Source organism: Apostichopus japonicus, chromosome 18, assembly GCF_037975245.1.
Source record: "Apostichopus japonicus isolate 1M-3 chromosome 18, ASM3797524v1, whole genome shotgun sequence".
Taxonomy (NCBI): Eukaryota; Metazoa; Echinodermata; class Holothuroidea; order Aspidochirotida; family Stichopodidae; genus Apostichopus; species Apostichopus japonicus.
In genome coordinates, this window is record NC_092578.1 from 1484475 (window position 1) to 1506227 (window position 21753).

A 21753-nucleotide genomic window follows, 5' to 3' on the forward strand; every position below is an offset into this window, starting at 1 on the left:
CCTCTCCCCCAAAAAACCCCCACAAAGGTCTTATATGAAACTGGTATATTATGCCTGTAGAAAGTATGATGAATTGTTTCCCTTCATTTCCTAGTTATAAACCTTCCTGGAGCTAATTTTAGCTTCCTATTAAGTGAAACCCATAGAAGGAAACAACCTGACGTATCATCGTGCTATCAGAGATATCGTTCATGTATTTACTTTTAGACATAACTTTCATTTCAAAGCCAGCATGTTTTTCTTCCTTTCATGAAGTGAAGTTACTGACTGTGCAGAATGTGATACACCAGATTTAAACATTGTATGTTGGTTGCTTACTGACTTTAATTAACATCGACCTAAAATCGAGACACATTACGCAAAACGATAGAAAAGATTCATTACTGCTTTTCTTATCATAAAGGTCTTTCTGGGTCATAGGTATTATTATTATTATTTTTTTGAATGATGGACATGTCTTCTGCGACAATAAAATACAAAAAACATGAAATATAAAACTATGTAAGAGTAAAAAGATGGGCACATTGTGAGTAGGCAATCCACTTGGACATAGTGAAACAACTTCAATATACGAATGATGTTGATCTTGGCTTGTTCGTAAACCAGACAGGGTTCTTTACCATGAGAGAGATATCCTGCTGGCTGTGTTTTAATTGCAAAATATTTGGGAGCCAAAGATAATGTATGGTTAGATTCTTGCATTATACTGATGCACCATCAAGACAAGATTTACATTAATGTGATAAACATAAGTTTCAAAAGCCAACAGTACTTAACATACTAAAACTTGGGGCAAAACTTGCACTACTAAAGCTATAGAAAAATAGTAGTAGATATACCATAGGATGTAAACTATGTTAGAGTACAACACTGCAAATAGTAGGTGTTCTTTGGTCTAGGCTAATTTACATATATAAGAATTGGATCAGAAGTTATTATTGGCACCTTGATTTTAGTCATTATCTGAAGACTGCTGTATCTCTGCAAGGGAACCAATACTAACATAACATTGCTTATTTCATTAGATAACATGAGTAGGTAACTTAGGGAGTATATCAGTCCTGCAATGAGGAGGTGGAGGGAGCTACAGCCCTAGAGTCAGGGGTCAAATTAGCACCCAGGGAAATTTGGAATGTAGAATTTTCTCAGTTTTCAAGATATGCTTAAAGAAAATTGAAAATGGTGGAATGATTGTCCTGGGGGGGGGGGGTGACCTGGCCCTGAATGTAATTTGAGGATTTCAAAGGAAAGCACTAGCAGTTGGAGTTAAACCTTTGTCCTTCCTTACCAAGTAATGCACCAAGGGTGCGTAGACTAACAAGATCGTCCTTCATGGAATCTGAAAGGTCCATAAGGTAGTAGAGATCCACTGGGAAGTCTTCAGCTTGTAATATATCCATTGTAATGGTCTCTGTTTTACCTGTTTTAACAAAAGAAGAAAAAGTACAAAAATGAGCTTTCAATTTAAAAAACCATCACCATCTGAAAACAGTTTATAGGGTGTCTGGAGGGAATTGTTTTTAATGTTATGGAGCATTCGAAAGAGATAGAAGTTCTTTTTTATACTTGGTAATACAATTCAGTACTACTTACCACGGAATATCAAGAATGCAACAAAATCCTATAACAAATTATTTAATTAAGCTTTAGCTGTTCAAAGTATCAAGATTAATTAATATAATCAAGGAACTTTTTTTTGAGCAAGTTTAATTACATGAGTAAATGTTAAAAATACTTATGAAACCAGAATTGAAATAAATTGTTGATGAAGAATAATTGCTGAATGAAAAGGGTCTGTGCTGTTAAGTTTTCTTTCTTTTGATAGTTTTGACATTTCTAGCTGTAGTGAAGAAAGGGTTATTTTTGTTGGATAGTTTCAAATTTCTAGCTTATAGTGAAAATCAAATCAAAGTCAAAATAAGATAGCATTTATTCGAAAAGAAATGTATTTTTCTAGTTTGTTTTTTGGAGAAGATTTCCAGTTCCCTAGTCAGTAGAGTATAAACATTGACATCAAAATTGATATTGCAAGAAACCTAAACATTTCCGTAAACTTCAGCAGTGCTAATGTAAGATTCCAGAAGTATCACGTTTCAAGGACGACTCAACAAATAATGAAACAAAACAAAACATAATCCATGGAGGAGAATGTGCCCTGCAAACATCACCAGTTGAAATGAACGATGCACTTTTTTCATGGAGTAGCTCAAGGCTTTTTAGCATACATTGGTTGGTTTGTTACAACCACATTTTGAGTTAGGCAAAGACATTGAGATGAAAGTTTGCATGCAAAGTGTATAAGGTTTCTTCTTTGACAATCTTCAATCACTTTTTCAAACTCTTTGCTATTAAGAATTCATTTGCTACTAATCCATGAAATGAAAAATGTCAATTCAATATCCAAAACAATTCCAGTAAACAAATTTACCCCACTCCTTTCTTGTTATTCTTTCTGTTAACTGCTGAAAATGTTGCACATTTTAAAAAAAAAAACCTCCTGAGGTGGTTCTTGCCCTCATATTGACCCATACTTTGATTTACTTGACCCTTTCAATCTTTCAAATAGTCCATATGATATTGTTGTTTCTATGGCTGAATAAAAACAAACCCATTGGTGGATCTCAAACTAGAATCGATGTTGAAAGTATTTCACCTGAAGAAACCTTAAAGATAAAACATTAGTTACAAACTTTGCTGAGATCCTGGCTGCGAGTGTCATCCACTAGGGCAGACATTAAACCGTAAATCAGTTGGTAATTAAACAGCAAAACTACTGTTGTAAAAACACAACCAAAACTATAATAGTGCAGCAAACTTGGGAGTTCACTGGTAAGAACAACAATCTTTAAAAAACAAAAACTTGGAAGGCTGATGCAGACGCTTTCATCACCAGCGGTGACAATTAGGGACGAACTACCATCAGGACAAAAATGTTTAACATTGAAGACAAATTAATACAAAGTTTTGGGAGGGGTCAGTGGATCAAGGGGGAACTTAACTACCTCCCAGGCCTCCTTCAATCATCAAGCTTTTGCCTCACACACAGCAATTTCCTTTTCATTATCCATTAAGCCATTCTTCTTAGTTAACAAAATTCTTAACATAGCAGAATGCTAGTTGTATCATCCATACTATGATCAACAGTCTTGAACTATTTTACACCATACTATGTGAGAACTGAGAGCATTCTGGCATCCTTAACTGACATTCGGTTTGTGAATGAGTGTTTTCCTACAACAAACTGTTTACACGATGAAAACGCTCTTGACAGAACCATAAATCAAGAGAGGTTCGCGGAGTGCTGAGGGTGATTTCTTTATAAATCAGTAATAACGACTTGTGTCGTAACTGGAGGCCCCATATTAGCGGATGCTATTTTGTTTTTTTGGGCATGACTATTGAGAAAGTAAAAAGACGATTGAAGACGCAGGCTGCAAGAGAAGTAACAAGAAACAGTCTTAGGGGCCTATGGCTGGGGAGGGGGGTAGTCATTAATGGTAGCAGACCTATGGTCAGTCACAGATGCCAAATCTAATTGGGGATGTTCTTGTTCTTGAGGGATATCTCTGAACAGGAAATGCTTCTTTGTTCGTGTAAATGCATTCTCTCTCAGATTTATACCCTTAACGTTTATACCTTGAATCTGTGATAATAAGGTGTACACATTGCACTGCTCTTGAACATTCATTGACAGCATGGCGAATAAGCCCACTTCTACTGGTCATCTAACCACTTACTCCATTATTAATACTATGAATACCTTACCTGGTCTTAGTTTAAGACTGATAGCTTGGGGAAACACCTGAACCAATTCGTCTACTGGGGTACCAGAGTCTGGTTCTGTGAGGGGTGAGTCCTATAATTAAAAGAAAATCATTCATCAAGTAAAGCTCCAATGTTAATCAATGTTAATCCCCCTTCCCTCCCCTCCCCATCCCCAATTGTCTTAGAATTTAGTAGATGATCTCTATTTCACCTTCTACCAGTTTTATTTCATCCCTATCATTAAAATAGCTAAATTTGGAATTTCAGAAATCTTTGTAATACAACTAAAAAATCATTCTTAATAACTTTGGTAAGAAGCCATATTTATGATGAAGTCATCAGCAAACACCGCCAGCACAATATACATTGTTTTGAGTCCAAATACAAAAAGCAACTCTAGATTGTATTTTTGGATGTAGCATATGTTGTAGAAATTGATGTTTAATTATTCGGTAACATTCAGGATAATTGAGTATATTCTGTAAATATAACTCTGACTGATCAATCTTGACTTTAGAATGGATTATTTTCATGACGATCATCCCTTTAAGACTATACACCTTTGTTGTGATTTGAAATATTTCATCTTCAATAATGTAATGCCTTTTTACATATTGCTTCAGCAGTACTCAGCAACAAAAGTCAATCAAAACTCTCTGTCAGAATGCATGCTTTGTTTGTAGAGCTATACAAATAACTTCTGGAGATAAAATATTAAAAACCTCATGATAAGAAGATCTAAAGCCCCTCAGGATGTATGCTTAAGACACATATTTTTCGGGCAGAAAAAAAATTGATTTCAATCACATTAATGCATGCAACATCAGGAACACTATGGTGATGCAGCATGGCGCAGTTTAATGACTTTGTCACCACAAAAAAAAGGGGGAAAAAAGGAAAGGAATCAAAGACGGTTTTGTAGAGATTTGGGAATTTCACTTCAGAAAGATGGCGAGTTATGAAGTATTGCTTGAGGACCTCTGAGACAAAGCTCTCTAGTAATATCACACACATATATCACATACATAACAGACTAAACCAGATGACATGCAATAATATCTCCTTCCAAGTAGTTATATGTAATATCAGTGAGAAAAACAGGCTGTTTATACCAATATCCCGAATATCATGCAGAAATGAATATTAAAAACCTGGTAAATATTCCTTACATCTTCCAACCATGTGAGGGTAACTTGATCTAAAGATATTGCATCTTGCGCAATAAGCAGACAATTTGAAGGCCTCGACGTCATAACCCTCCATAATATGATGTTATTTAACAAGTCCTTATTTAACCCGCACACTGTACGGTGACTGCACATGATAATACCGTGTTACCAATGTATCGTGAGAATGTGGGCTTTTTGTTCTAACAGCATTATTCGGTATAGGTGATTCACTGACGTGAACAGCAATTTTTTTTTTCCCTTCCAGAGTTATAGAAAATATTTGAGGCAAAACCTTTTCACTTCTAAAGTGGTACAAGGACATTTCGTTCTATAATTTACAGATCTCTTGTTAGCACCCTTGTTCTAATTATTACCTACGCATATGTTTGTGTACATACATGTATTAAATTAAACATCTAAAACACCTTGATATCATGACACACCTGTTTCATTGCAGTCATTGATCAAATTTTGTCAACAAATTTTTAACCAACAAATGGTTTTTTCTCTGAAGGTATCATGCCCTAGTTCACAATTATGGTTGACCATATGTAGGTGTTACAGAAGAATCATTTAATCAATGGCAGAGGGCTTTCTGGATGTAAATTAAGCATGCTGCATTTGCATAGCATAAAACACAAACAATATTTTCCTGCCAGTTGTTGTTAGCTTTCTTTGATACACATCAGATGTAGTGGTCACTGCTGAAGGGCACAATATTGGCCTTTGCTAATTTGTAAACTTATTGATAATCTGATGAACAAAGGCACAATAAAAGCCTTACAGATGTAAATGTTAAAAGAAAAGGATACTATTGCAACTTCTTCTTTCTTCCCAAATTTAAATGTGCTCATACAGAAGTGAAGGATGAAATAAACATTCAACTGACTACAATCTTAGCAAAAAATGAAAACTTCTCCAAAAAGAATGCTGAATTTTCTGATCAATCTCCTTGGTATTTCAAATAGTCTAATGAAGCAATTGACATATTATTCTACTATTACTTCATGAAGTAACTAGTCAAAAATCTCACCTGTACTTTACAACTTTGTAAATGTCGTGCCATTTGACAAATATCTCCTCAAATTTACAGATGAAAACATTTCAATGACACTTTCTTGATCTGAAGGACAACATTTACAGTCACTGGACTAAACCAATTCGCTTCAAAACTTTTCCATTACCTCAGGGCTTTCGCTTGAATTCTCTTGAAAATGCATTTTTACAACAGACAAATTTTTATGTCATATTACCTTCGGTATCCAAAGCATACATGCTCTCTTCTCTGGAACTGAATTTATTCTGATTATAGCAAACCTTTCTTCACAACCTTGCTAACCCTGGATTTGATCTAAACTTCATTTAAAGAGGTTTTCTATGACTAAATTTTCTCAGAATAAAGCGGAACTTTCCACTGCCAAGATGTCACGATTGGGGATGGGGGAGGGGGTGGTTGAAAAGATCCCAAACCTTTGAATGACAGTGGTGGGAGTTGACAAACATTACAACAGTGTTTTGTTTTGTTAATGTTCAGAATTCTGGATAGCATCACAGCTTTAGATGGAATGCTGAAGATACAGTACATGGTTAAGTGTACACAGGAGTCTAATTCATATACATCCTACAAGTACTGTACGCCATGTGCTAAACAACCCCATAAAAGTCACATGCACCCAACTGGCACGCATAACTCTCCTTTTTTTCACAATAACTTCATTGCTGTCAGCAATGACTAACCAGCTTACTGCTGTGAAGTATCATATTCTTCTGATCTGCAGATAAAAATATTGCAGCATGTTTTTGATATATTTTTCAAAAAATTGAGTGAAACCATAAATCATTACATACATAACACAGTGTGATATGTGGATGAGGGTTCATAGACCTAGTTTAACTCTCTATCCAGGCAAGCACTGTGTTTAACCACTGTTAATACAAGTAGCTTGGATGACTTGTGGTGATCGATGCGAGGAGGGAGTCCTAGGGTATGTAAGGCTAAATATTAGAGAGGTTTTATTCTAATAACTGAAGCAGTCAGTCGTTACCATCCAATTACCAGGTAAAACATTATTTGATTGTTAGTCAACCGAGACATTAATATTATTAGCTCTGAGAGCAACTGAAAGCTACATTGGGGGTACATTATATACTGAGTAATACTAATGTGCAAAAAAGCCAGCCAATAAGGTGCTGACTTCTGCAATAATATACCAAGCACTGCAAGCAGTTTTGTAAAGTAAAATAAATAATTCCTTGAAAGACTAACTGAATGGATATATATATATATATATATATATTATATTCATTTGCCTTTGTCGTTTACCTCCATTGCATTAACATATATATATATATATACATATATATATATATATATTGATCTCCTCTTAATCTAGTACCTACAGCAGTCGAAAACTAGAGCTCTCTGTGATATGAGGTACACATTCTTTGTGTACACACTACACTGTGTAGACAAGGAATTTATGAGACATTGCGAAAAGTAGCAACTGAAAAAATTATAGATACATCACTGTGTCTCCATGCCACATGGTCAATTTGTAGCATCTTTAGAATTTAACCACTAGTTGTTTGCTAAAATACTTTAACATGTACAAAGTCACTTTACATCACAAAGTGTACCTTCAAGAAAGAAACTTCGCAACTTCTCTTGTTTGCCTAAAACTTTGAGCCGGTTGAATACCGGTCATCATTCACCAGTTTAGTTTATCAGATCTGATAGAAACACTGCCCCTAAACCTGCAGTGGCCCCTCCACAATCACTTTTGAGACTATCCATATTGTCAGCACATAAGGCAACATTGTCAAGTCAAATTTACTAGGTACGATAAACTACCTTTGAATCTTGTAGCAGCTACTATACTAAGACAGTTATTTACAAGACCACTTTACTCAGTCCCTCACGTTTAACTATTCTTAAAGAAATTAGGTACGTAAGGGTTTCCCACTCGTACCCTCATCAACAACAACACATCATTTCTAGTTAACCTAACATGATACCATATACACTATCTTTAAGCTAAGGCCTTTCAAATCTAGTCAATACAACTATTTGAGTAACAAATCTGTTATTTTTCGCTACTACTGCTTGGAGTGCATATGTTGAATGGAGACAGGTAGAAAGCAGAGTGGGTGACATTCTTCTCAAATTTCCTTAATTTCCTTAAATTCAGCTACAGCAGCTTGAAAGCATCCTTGATTATACATTACTTTTCAGATTTTATCTTACTTAAATCTTATTGCCTGTCTTATAAAGCTTCAACAATCTTGTCTTGTATTTTAGATCATTCAGATGATCTTAAGAGATTTTAATATTAGCATGATCATTCTCATTAATATTCATCTCTCTCAGGAAACTCTACAGTACATGTTAGCAAAGAACACATTCAACAAATCTGCTCATTATTCTAATAAATAGTACACAGAACCAATAGTTCACCTTTTCAGATTCCCAAACAACTCTACAACACCTTCAGTAACAGCTAAGTACTGTGGTAGGAGTGATATTACTTTACATAACAGTTCTATGTAACAAAGATTTCAGAAATTTGGATTTTAATATTAAGACAATATTTGTTGGTGTATATATGTCAAACTTTGAAAAGAATGAACATGCACTACTTCACCAATAACGAAACCCTATGCAATGCTTATAGATGAGTTTCTCAAACATTTACCTAAAAATAGATAAAATGTCAATTCTTTTTCCTTTTATTATTTGTGCCTAGGGTGAAGGTCTTCCACAATATATTGGGCTCTAACTCGATTTTTATCCAACAGACTTTCCTGTGATTTGTAATCACATTCCATAGTGTGACTGCACTCAGCTTTTTAAGGCAAAATGCCTCTAAGCAAAGGAAAAGAAAATGTGGCACATGCCCTTGAAAATTCAATTCACTGAACGAACATATATATCTGCTACACTCTTATCAAATGATACAACTTTAATATATTACATTGTTAGAGTATCAGATATTGCCACCAGCTTATAGACTACACAAATTAATTCGAAGAAGTGACACAGAGATGCAAGATTTAAGAGGTACTCTGTATGTTGCAGACCAGCAAAAACAAAAATCAGAAACATTTGTAATTGTGCTATTAAGGTAAAGAAATTGAACGGTACAACTTGGTATTTTCAGGTGACAATTTGTAACAGATATTGCCACCAGCTATCAACTTAATTTGAAGAATGGATGGAGATATGGAACATTTTACAGGTAAACTGATCAAGTGCTATGGCCAATTGCATAAAGGTTGTGGCATTTGGAGCAATGAGGCTTAGCTATCGGAAAGTTCAATCCCCAGACGGGTCATAGTAAGGTGGGTTTTTCATCCAAGAGCAATATACGGTTTTCCCATCTGAAATGACTTTCAATATTGAAAAGATCCAAATCTGAGTTAAACTGTTGAATTGGAAAGTTGTAATCCATAAGCCCTTGCGGGCTTCTCCCACATTCATGGTCGCTTAAGCATAACTGCCTGATTTTTATTATAATTATTAATGCTAGACCCTTTATCACAAGTTATGAATGTAATATGATATTAAATGGCAGAAATTTCCTGAAGACCTTGGTTTATATGAAAAGAAAGCAAAAGAAAAGGACATTGGCAGGATACATCAGTACCAAGTCCACTAGTAAAACATTGTATATGGTAGAGTGCACTGTTGTGTAGAGATATGTAAGTGAGGACTGATGTTAAACTAGCAAAGATTTGAATCAGGATTTCTGTTTTCCAATTATGCTGAAGATAAAGATGATATAAAATGTTACATCTTATAAACTTCATAAAGGTTATCCTTAAACATACAAATTCTCTCAAGTTACATTAACTTTATTTTACAGAGGGAAAAAATATTTAAAAGTGCCATCAAAAGAGCAGAATGACGACCTTGAGCTATTTCTCAAAATTTGTCTCTTCTATTTTACATTTTCATGATACCAGCTTGATTAGATTCTATAGTCCTTTGGTAGTGCTAATGTAGTGAAAACCATGTGTCTGAATGACTAGTTAATGTGACATACATCATCCTGTCAAAATTTAAAGGTCATTACTTATGGACCATGGAGTTATCACCTGCTGAGCCATCTGGTACATCAAAATTGCTAACCCACTTGATATTAACATGTAAGAAGAAAAGTTAATAAAGCAAACTCATGACATCAAAAGTCTCTCTTATTCTCCAGGGTAACATGTAAATGACATGCTTTTTCTTAAGGGGCGGGGGGGGGGAGGGGGACGGTACTTTCATGCTCAATGCCAAGAACTACTGAACTTGTCTGGCAACATTTGAACCCTGTTTATGGCCTCACCAAGACTATGCCCAGCTTCCCTCTTTGACAGTTACACTTAAATATAATAAAATCCACAAAAAAGTCTTGCTAAACATTACAGTTCTTGATAAGTAAGTTGACAAGTATTGTCCCTTGAGGATTTTATCAAAAGTATTGGTATTTGCAAACCAAATCAACACTTGTCAAACTATAAACTTGTCATTACTGTTGTCAACCCCACCCCTTTTCGGGTTGCCTTCAATATAATTTTTGAAAGTTAATAAAAGAAAAGTTAAGGTTTTTATATATGTCACATCCAGGTACTTGGAATATTTTATAAACTTGACATAAACACCCCCATGGGAAACCCTGTCTTTTAGGGGGATTTTAATATTTTTTTTGGTTTTCTTTCTGCATGTTTTTAGTCTTATAGACCAATTGAAAGATATAGAGTAGGTTGTCAGGTTCTGAAGGTAAAAGCAGACTAGGGGGTGCCACTAGTTACCTGTATGTAATATTAAACATTGTCCACAGTAGTATCAGAAAAGGACTGCAGTATGAACCCACTATATCCAGACAATGTGAAAAGGAAAAGTTTAATATTTCAAACAAAATTCTTAAATTAGTACATCCTGAATTTGGCTAATGAAGTAGAATTTTAGCAAACTATTGACAGGTCTATTGGCATGTCTTTTACATCCCCAGTTTAAGCTTACCAGGCAGTCACAAGGGAGGGGGACACACAGGAAAGGAATGTAAGTGTCAGGGGTTTTAACTTGTGCCATCCTTTAATATACCAATCATGCAACTACTGTATTATTACATATTGAATTCGTAAAAGTTCTCAATGGAGTACTCTCTGGATCAAAGCATAGTCACATAGATAATCTATTTATGAAAGAGTAGTCCTAATTTATGAATGTACCTATTTGGAGTACTCTAGTCACATAAATATTCTATTTATGGTAGAGTAGTCCTAATTTATGACCACACCAATTTGGAGTACTCTAGTCACATAAATATTCTATTTATGGTAGAGTAGTCTTAATTTATGAATGTACCCATTTGGATTACTCTCTGGATCATAGCTAAGTGATATAAATATTCTAGTTATGGTAGAGAAGCCCTTATTTCTGAATAAACGATGTGCTTTGTGAATGTCAAGCAGTTGTTCATCCGTTATATATGTGGAATGTCTCCGAAAAGGTAAATGATTTTACCACGAGTTACTGCATGCATACAACGTTCAGAATATCAAACTGGCAAGATCACACAAAATAAAGAATTGCCCAAAAAGAGACACTTGCACGCTAGAGTAAAGATTCACTGACTGTCTGGGATAAGTTAAGCATGAAAGAATGAGGAGAGGAGTAGACTCCAACCCTGGGGACTCCAACCCTGGGGATTTCTCAATGCTTATAAAATCGTACCAATAGCACAGTTACTACTGCCCTAAATCTTGATGTAGAGATTTGGTAACAGCTATGAAGTACCCTCATATTTTCAAAACTGAAGAAGTACCAAACCCAGTCTCCTAACTATCAAACTGTGATACCATACCAGCAGCTGTATTAGATCTGCAGCTTTTTGTCACCTTCCTATGACTTTTTATTAACCAAAATGAGGTATTTTATTCTTTTTAAAAATTTAAGGCTGTACATCGTATCAAGGTCACATGATAAGCAGTAAATCAAAACCAAAAATAACCTTTGTCACTTCTTCAGTTTGGTGAATAACCAAGAATACCCGCCCGCAAGGTAAGAGCCTCTAAATTCTATTCACATTATGCCCACAGGCTAATGAATTGGGCGACTATCAATTAAATGTTTGCAAGAGAGAAGAAGCCCAACTGTTCTATTTACTGCAAAAAGTCTTGTGTAGAGAGGGCTGGGATATTTTATTCCCAGTTCGATCTTCTTAGAGGCTAAGTAAAAATCTTCTGAAGAAGATCTTGGTAGGGTCAAAGTGTCATGCCCTCTGACACTTATATCATTTACGCAATTACTAAACAGGTAGTAAATGGGGAGTAAGGGGAGAATGGGGAGGATGGAGAGTAAATGAGAAGAATTTAATGTCATACTGGAATGTGACAGGCTCATGATAAATTGAGAGTAGCATAACAGTGGATATGTTTTATGGATAATGAAAGAAGAAAAGAGTTATGTCCCTGTTAGCAAACTAAACTGAGGGAGTTTGTTATTTTTGACTCCTCTGGTGTTCATCAATCTAGCTAAAGAGATCTGATATGCAGTTGACCTTTTGGGATTAAAACATGTGTGAACAAAGAGGAAATGAATCTATACAGCCATCCAACAAATTTATAACTTTTGACATTGGAGCTCGAAACATGAGCCATGAACTCCAGCAGAGGAGACAAGGTGGTAAGAGGAGAAGGCTGTTTTAGATATTCAGAGAGATACTTTCAGCAGATGGACATTCCTCATATCAGTGCTGTCCTGGTGTTTGCATTTTTTCTTGACAATCTGTCTAGAATTGGATGAACCCTTCCTCATCTTTCTGCCACTCAAACTCTCAATCTTTTTTCTTCTTTCTTTTGACAATAAAGCTGTATGCATAGAGTATGTAGAAGGAGATGAATGCAGTGGCTTTTAGTCAAGAGGCAGTTTCTACTCATCTATTTTGTAATTATAACATTAATCTAACCAAAGGTTTTCACCAAACTTTGGCAAATATTCCCCTCCCATTTTCCTTCCCATAAAAACTTTAAATCCAATAGAAACAAATCAAAGTGTTTGCTTTATTAATGAGTGGACTAACTTTTGTTAAGTTTAAGGAATAATGTACTGTACACTACAGTTAATGATGTTCACAAGTCACATTTATTCACACACAGTTGTGTCCATACGCTAGTGTATGACGACAACTGTGTACATACAACTGTGTGCTTAACCAAATGATCACCTTCCTACAAACTGAAATCTAGCTATTTTCACTAAACTTAAGAATCATGTACAACCAATGTAAACTTTCTTTTCAATTCCCAAAGTCTGAGAAATGTAATATTTTATACACATCTGGAGACAATTTGATGTAAAAGGACCCAAGCAAAGCTGTAAATTCTAAAACTGATTATGGGTACAACCACGAACAGCTAGCCACAGTATGAGGAGTAATTTGATTGGGTGTATGTTAACTTTCATCTCTGTCATGGCTCCTTGCTTCACCTTATGGTATTTTTATGTGCAATAATTCTGCTTGGAAGAAATTTGGTATGTAATTCCATACCACTTCAAAAGTATTGTTACCCATATTTCAAATAACGAAAAGGTTTAACTTGATCAAAATTGATTATGATTTTATATGATATGTGGTCTTAATTTTTTTTTTTTTAAAGATCAAGTAGCTAGTTCAGATAGAAACTGTGATGGATTCTTGGTCTGTGTTTCAATCCTACTAATACATACTTTAAAACTTTTCTTTAAAGCAGCTTTTTGCATCTGCTTGACAATTTAATTTGGGGCATTGCTCATAGTAACATTGCTATTTGATTAATGAGCGATTAATAATGAATCTGATTTGCGTCTCCAACAAGTTTTTGCACAATTTGTTTTTTTCACTTCGAAAAACCAGACGTATTATCATAAAACCAGACATATTATCGTAATCACAGACCAATTTGTAAGTTTTACAAGTTTGTAAATGGCAAATTCATGAAATTTGAAATGAAGCTTAAATTTTACTTGAACAAAAGCTTAGGACCTACATTTTTATGGAATCAAATAGTAGTAAAGTAAAATAATCACAAATTAAGTCAAAATGGTGACAAAAGAATTTCACTTCCTTTTAGTATTAACCCCATTATTATGTATAGCCCCCTCCCTACCTCATGCAACATGCACTGCACCCAAGCCTCATCCCAAATAAACAAGTTGATCAAATTCTGATATGATCAGCATTATTGCATTATAACTACATGATTAACATAAACATTGAAGTTGCTCTTTTCATTACTTTAAAAAGTGTGAATTTTGTATCTTTAAATTTTGATGTGTTATCTTTCAATTTCATGTGCATGGTTGAATATATGCCGTCAGCATGTAAAGCTACTCGCTGTAATAATTGGCCAGACATTGGAAAAATATCCTCAGCTAAAAGAGGGGAAAACATCAAGGAAAGGGAAACCAAAATGATGAGAAGAAAATTGAGTAGACTGGATGGAAGATGTGACACAATAATTTAATCAACATCTGTTCATCTGAATTTCAGGTTCTTATTAATATCCTAAGCCTGCAGGGTTGAGCAGAGCTCGGATCATTAAAAAATGAAAATACCTTAACTTTCAATTTTTCCTTACAAAACGTAAAAAAAAGAGAAAAGAGTTTGCAAATATTCATCATGCCTTCGTACCGGTCTTTTCCGTCTGTGACTATCGGTCTTCTCTTTCAGTTTTCATCTCTTTTTTTTTTCTCTCTTTTTCCCTGAGAGGCAATTTGGAGACCATTTACCAACCTCATGGATATTCTTTCCTTATTGATTACCCCTGTCACATGATACTTGCTTCGGCAGATTTATATTTCATGAATTATTCATTGATTACACGTTGGGAGGACTTCTTCCCAAAACAGGCTCTTCAGAATCTTCCAGTGGATAAAAGTCTCCACTTCAAAGCTGTACTTGGAACGACGATAAATAGCAACAAAACATTAAAATTTTATTACAAATTTATTGTTTTATTTCCGAAGCGTCATCATGTGTCAATTGTTCATCAAAGAATTGGTTGAATAAACTACAGTAGTCATGTTTAATATATAGACTGTACAGTGTGTGTATAGTGTGAAAGCAACTTGTGAAGGAGATTTTAACATGCACACAGTTGCAGATAAAAAGTTCAAAATTGTGCCTTGCAAAAGTGATATTTCTTCATCTGTCATTCAACTACAACACCGGAAAATGTCAAACAAGCGCACCTCTTCTCAAGGTATTTTCCTTCCTCTTTAGACTTAAGAATAGATCTTAACTCTGCTTTTAGACTTTAAACAGGTACTTTATAGTTGGTTCTTCTACTGTACTCTGTTAACTTACTAATGAAACTTGTGGGCTAATGATGATTTATATTTATGCAAAATATAGTTTTTAATCCCCAACATCAAACGACATATAAATATGATTTACAGGTTGACAGATATAACTTTTGAGTATCATTCCAACCATAAGATGTTTTCAGTCACAGCAACATTTTTTGGGCTTCCCCAGGGGAAAAACTATGGAGTCACTCTTATCGACCTTGCAAAATTGTGAGGGGGACCGCAGATTGCAAAGTGGACAACGACTATAAGGCAGATCACAAAGTCGGTAATTACCAGTACAGTAAGATTCGTCCAACATGGTTTCATCATTGTAGTCAAAGCGGAAACCAAAGTGAATGAATCACACATCCGGAGTCTATGCATACTAAGTTCTTCAATACCGCCCTCATTAGCTTTCGGGGAAACATTTTATACTGTACTTCTGATTCCAGACAGTATAACATATTACTGAGGCCTGTTTCCCTGGGTTCCATTTCTAAAAACCCATTCCTAGTCATTACAGTGTCTATTTTTCAGAGCATATAGTCACATAAATTTTGTGCCAATAAAAATATGGTGTTGTGTCCTTCAACAGAGATTAGATAAATCAATTTGAAAATGAAAGACGAAATGGCTAAAATTATCTCTACTAAACAGTTGTGAATAATCAATATAAATGAGTGACTGACTCAGCTAGTGATTTATTACACATCCAGGAATGTGCTCAGGAATATTTGAGTACCGGGCAGATTTGTGCTGTAGTGTGATCCACATCCTGGGTAAGGGGGTAAGGGATGGATGGGGGTGACCCCCTCCCCATTGGAAAATTTAATAATAAACAGTTTTGTAGTGGTTATGCCGTCCAACTGAGGTTAAATGCATGGAAACAAAGTTTATCTGTGGTTCCTACTGTTCAAAGTTTTGAAGTGTTAGGGTCAACTTCCAATGTCATTCTTAATTAAACCTGAAAAATAAGATGAATTTATGCTTGAAACTAGTGTTGCATAATTTTTATTTCACAGCTTTTCTTTGATAAAAATTAAAATAGCTCTAAACTATTTCTTCAAAGAAAACCATTCCACAGTCACACATTGATATTCATGTCAGAAAACAACATGATCAACAATGCATGAGGCTAAGGTTGGGTCCTTAACCCATATTTTTGTCAGAGGTCAAATTGATATAATTTGTCAATAATATTTTAATTAGTTCTAGATTTGGATATTTTATCAGGCTCGCATCTGTTGACCTGACAATATTAATTACTGAGTGTTACTGTATTGCTTAATGTCTCTACTGCGTCGAGATTTCCTGTATTAATATTATAAGAACCTATTAACACAGTACTAATGGCAGACAGGAAATAATTAGATTGATGGACACAAACAGAAATAGATCCAAATAGCTCGCTATGGGAGTAACGAAACTGATAAGTGCCTTGCTAATTGAGTACCAGTTGAAGGGGAATTGAGATATTATGGCTTTATTTAAATGTTATTGCAGCAATTGAGAAATGAAAATGTTACATCTAACTTCCTTAAGTGACTTGTGCAAAAACAACTACTGAATAGCAATATCTTTCAAATTAACAATTATCTCAAACTGGAAAATGTTATGTTCATAGACTTAAATGATGGCAGAAATCAGGGTTACATGACACAGAAATAGTTAGTTCTGTTCAAACCAGCTAGCTACATGGGTTCAAGTTTAAGCCCCCCTCCCCCATCTCTTACTGTACACAAGCCCTACATGAATGCTTCTAACAACATAAAGGATATTTTTCCAGCTGGTAGTCAGGCACACTGGACTGAGAAAGGCACAGTGGATGTGGACAATTGTCCCAGAGTGGTGACCAAAAGCATAGATTCATATCAATAATAAAGTCTGCTAAGAAAACAATCTGCTAGATGCTTTGTTGTGTTAGAATGAGAAGAAGGGTCATTGACCGGTTAATAGGGGTGTAAAATAATCACCAGTTTACTCTAGACAAGGTAGAGTGCTTGTATTGTGGGTAGGTGAGATTCAAGTGAAGTTAATACACAGAAACAGGATAGACTGAATGGATATTAGCCTTCGTAAAAGTCTCAAGACCTTCAAATGATTAAAACACCTTCCCATCTATCTCACCACCCCCAAACCTTCCAACACCTACCCACCCCTAAAATATTTAACTTTCACATCTGAGAAGTCAATTTCAGCTGCACTACTATACATGTCAAGATGTACATGAGATTAGGCGTTGCTGTTACAATTACACTCTTCACATTTTCATTCTGGATTCAATTTATAGTAAATGTTTAGTCCCAAATTTCAACCCAAAATGTTTCATGTTTGCACTAAGTCACATTCCTAAAGCCAATTTACTTCTCTTTCCTAGCTTTAACAATATTTGAAACAAAGCTCTGACCAGTTAAACGTTAAAATAATAACGTTATGGGCTATTCTGATATCCAAAATTCACCAAAGTACATCCAAACGAGTTGTTTTAAAATCGTGAATGGTGTCTCGCAGCGGTATCTATAAAATGCCAAACTACTATTTTCCGTTCAGTGTAGCCTTTCATCTTCTATTTCATCCTTCCTGACCTGAATGATAAACACAAACGTCTGTGATATCCGGAAAGGAAATACCGATTGTCATCATAACCATAATAACACTGAGTCAGGTACTTTGAAATTAAGTTCTGTTCCAAGAAATCTATTCAATAGCTTCCATTAATCAGATATCAAACTGAACTACTGTTAGTATACAGTGCATTTTAAGTTCTGCTGACATCTGGTATAGCGATTAAGTTACTATTAAATAACATATTTGACAGAGATATTTCCTCTATCACACATTTGGAGATTTCCGTAATAGGGGTACACACATAGAGATATGAAATGGTACTTGGCTTCTCTTGGAGTGATAGGGACTTTGGTGTAAGGTTGTAAAACCAACAACCCAAAGGACTGATCTGGTCATATTCCCCCCGCCCCCCCAACACACACCCCACCCCATGTTTTGTCATAGAGCTCAGGTGTAAAGATTTTGATACAAGCAAGAAAACAAATTGGAAGAAAACATGACAATGCAGAGATGTCAGCACACCACCCTTATGTCTCATTAATATTCATGAGCAAACTTAAATGATTAGCCAATTATGGACATGTTCGCTTTCAAATATCCATAGGAATTGTTCTAAATTGTAAAAGGATATACAGTATATGCGGAGAAAAATACAAAATGCATTCATTCACTTGTCCATATAGGAGAGGAATTCCTTGAGATGCATCCTAAAATTTATATCTAACTGTGATGATAAGGTGTAACGATTGAGTTTGTACAGTCGTCTAAACGGAAGAACTTTTCAAGAACGAATTACAAACATTGTCATCTACTTAGTATTTTTATTACGTCCAAGTTCGACCCTCAAAATGTAATGTTTAGATACCCGTACTATCCCTGTCTGTCTATGATAGAGACTGTGTTGATTCCCTATTGTTTATCTATTATTTGGAGGCGTGCACATGACTGCTTAACACATAGACCTAATGCCATTCCAAGGCCAATTTCAAATCACACCAACCTACAGCATGGAGAGAAATTCAGGCCACTTCTTGGAAAGTTCAAAGTCTTTAACGATTACGAATGGTATGACACGACATTTGCCAATGAACTATTATTAACGGTAAGAGTACATCATACATCTATATAGCGTTTTAAGTCTAGTCAAGTCTCAGAGAGATAGAGACTTAATGCGCTTTACAATGTAAAACCAATCATAAAGTGGAATTTAGATTTGAAGAGGGAAGGAATTTTTGTTAAAGTCACACTTAAATGGCATAAACTATGCAACTGCAGTGTTATTTCTGGCAGGGAAGTGAAATTACAATTACTGTATTGCAGAAGAAAGGTTGACAAGGAAAGCCTATTTTTTGTTCCTTTTGTCTTGTAAGAGCAACTTAGACAGACTGGAACTAACATAGTTTCACATTACTAGAAATTCTACCTCCTTTCCTTATCACTGACCACCAACATTCTCAACAGCAGAGAGAATACGGACATATTCAACATATATGATCTATAGCATATATGTACTTGACCACCTACTAAAATAGGTCCTACCTGAACCTCACCCTAATGCATGTGCCATCCCCACCCAAAAAGGTCCTTTCCCAATAAAATGGAAAAAATGGAAATTTAAGGAAAGAACATAAAAACTAAAACAATTATCAGTTAAGTACAATTGCTTTCTATTAACAATGCTTGAAGTTAAGAGTGTACTCCAAAATGGATTTTTTTTTATTCTTTCCAAATAATCCTTATTATTCAAAATATATGTTAAGTCAAGTTTAATATGAAGCCCTTACTTTTCAGCACATATCTATAGTCTATGATGTCTATGGCAAAACATAAGTATTTTTTATGACACCTATGGACTTTAAAGTCTTTCACTCTGCATACTGATATAAATTGAGGTCTAATTTTCCAAGGAAAGGAACAAATATGTGGCCCTGGGTGTCACAGATTAAACCAGACATACTCCACAAAAAAGGTCACATAAACAGTCAGAAAACTGTGGGAGTTTCTGATAACACATGTTTGTGGCTAGAATAATTTTCAGAGAAATTGATTTGTTTTTATTTCCTATGAAAATGAAAACGAAAATATGGTGTCTGACAAGAAAGATCTCAAATGCCAGTTATGGAAACTACCCCCAGGGCAAAATTTCTTGGTTTCTGTGGTTTACAAGTTTCTGAATAGAGGTAACATGAAAGATCTGTAACATCATACACTATATAGCACAACTTTTAATGTAATCCAGAGAACAAAGCGATATGTGGTTGAAGCAATGAACGAACATATATCCCGAAACTGACTGGTTTGGATATTTACAAGTGACAAGCTTACCTGTCTCCCCACAACCTTAGCACCCTCATTCTCACGTCAATTAAATAACTAACCAACTAACTAGCAATGAACTAATATACTAAATTTCAAAATTAGTTTCACACTGCTTATAACTGATTCACGACTGAGACAACTTGTTCTCTTTGTATACAAATCTACATTCCATAAAACTCTTGTAGTAATTTTCACAACGAAATTCAGCAATTGACATTCATTACTTGTTATTTTTACTTTCAATTTAGTGAAAATGCCTATTATAGTGTTATTTCTACCTTATTTTGGGTAAATACTCTGCAGGTTCAGAAAAACTGCCAAGCAAACTCAGAAAAGCTATGTTTAAAAAAACAAATTAGGTCATTCTCATTTCCTATATAACCAAACTAAAGCTTTAAACTGACTTTTTTTTTGCTTGTATATGAAGGCAATTCTAGAGAACATCTAAAATATGCCAGTTGTGATTCTCAATTCAAGATCTTGTATAAATTCTGCAAAAAAACATTCAAAAAGAACTTCCAATATATACGTTGATTAGGGAATATCAGTTTCTACTTCATGTATGAAAGAACCTAACACCTCGGTGTGTGTAACAAAGCTCTGTTGGATAATTTGACACATTTTAAGTGTCAAGAGTGTATGTACTCAAGTAAAGTTACAAATTAGTCACAAATCTTCAAACTTACCCCAGTTGTGGTGGCCTCATTTTCGGGATTAACGATATCCTCTTCCAAACACAATCTGTCTAGTAGATTACTCTTCAGATCACATCTTGGAAAATTTTCCACCTCTGCAAAATTCTGCCATCAAAATTGGAAAATTAGTTTTTATTAGTGGGATGATTTTCCAACCAACCACATGACAGGTAATACTAAACAAATCACTGGTAATGACTTGTCAAATTTATCACACAATGCCATTGCAATGTGGTTGCTTATGCGATGGTTGGCTCTGTTTCCTTGCCACAAGTTTGTTGATCTTGTCTTGATGAAGCAAAAATGCAGTCCTGAGATTGGCACAAAGATCCACTGAGTCCAACTTATTGCAACACCTCGAGTTAAGATAATAATCATAAAAATGTCGGATTTTAATAAAGCACTTTATACCAGCAATAGGTCTCAAAGCGCTTTTACAGACTTTATATTACCCCTGGTCAATGATAACATGTCCCAGAGACAATGAAGATAATGCTACAAGGTTACCTAACTATACATATCACGTTTGACATGTATGTAATAGAGGTGCAATTATTGTGAAAAGACAGGTAAGTGAGGAACAATAGATACATGCATCCTGTGGCACATCTTAACACCTGGACTTACCTCTGATTTACACCATGCACATTCTGGACTTCTAACCAAACATTCTCCACAGGTTTTTGCTACACTACAGGAACCTGTGAAAGAAAAGAAAATTTTTAAGGAAACTTGTCGTTGCAATCTGTAATGTGTGTAACGAAGTAAAATGACTGCATACATTAAGTTGGAATGGGATGGAGTGAGGTAGGCTGGGATGGAGTGAGTTAGGCTGGGATGGAGTGAGATTGGAGGGTAAGGAGTGGGGTGGGATGTTAAAGAGTGTGATGGGATATTGAGGTATGGGATGGGATTTTGA

At 35.2% G+C, this 21753-nt stretch overlaps 1 protein-coding gene across 3 annotated transcripts in view; it reads right to left on the minus strand.

The window, feature by feature from the left end:
• Nucleotides 1-21753, minus strand: part of LOC139958534 (integrin beta-1-B-like) — a 112187-nt gene that overhangs the window by 24508 nt on the left and 65926 nt on the right. For all 3 annotated transcript variants that reach the window (XM_071955663.1, XM_071955661.1, XM_071955662.1), the window contains 4 exons: nucleotides 21462-21535; nucleotides 20826-20939; nucleotides 3766-3856; nucleotides 1289-1420 (listed from right to left, as the gene is read on the minus strand). In XM_071955663.1, coding sequence (XP_071811764.1) covers nucleotides 1289-1420; nucleotides 3766-3856; nucleotides 20826-20939; nucleotides 21462-21535 — 411 coding nt within the window. The remainder of the gene's footprint in view (nucleotides 1-1288; nucleotides 1421-3765; nucleotides 3857-20825; nucleotides 20940-21461; nucleotides 21536-21753) is intronic.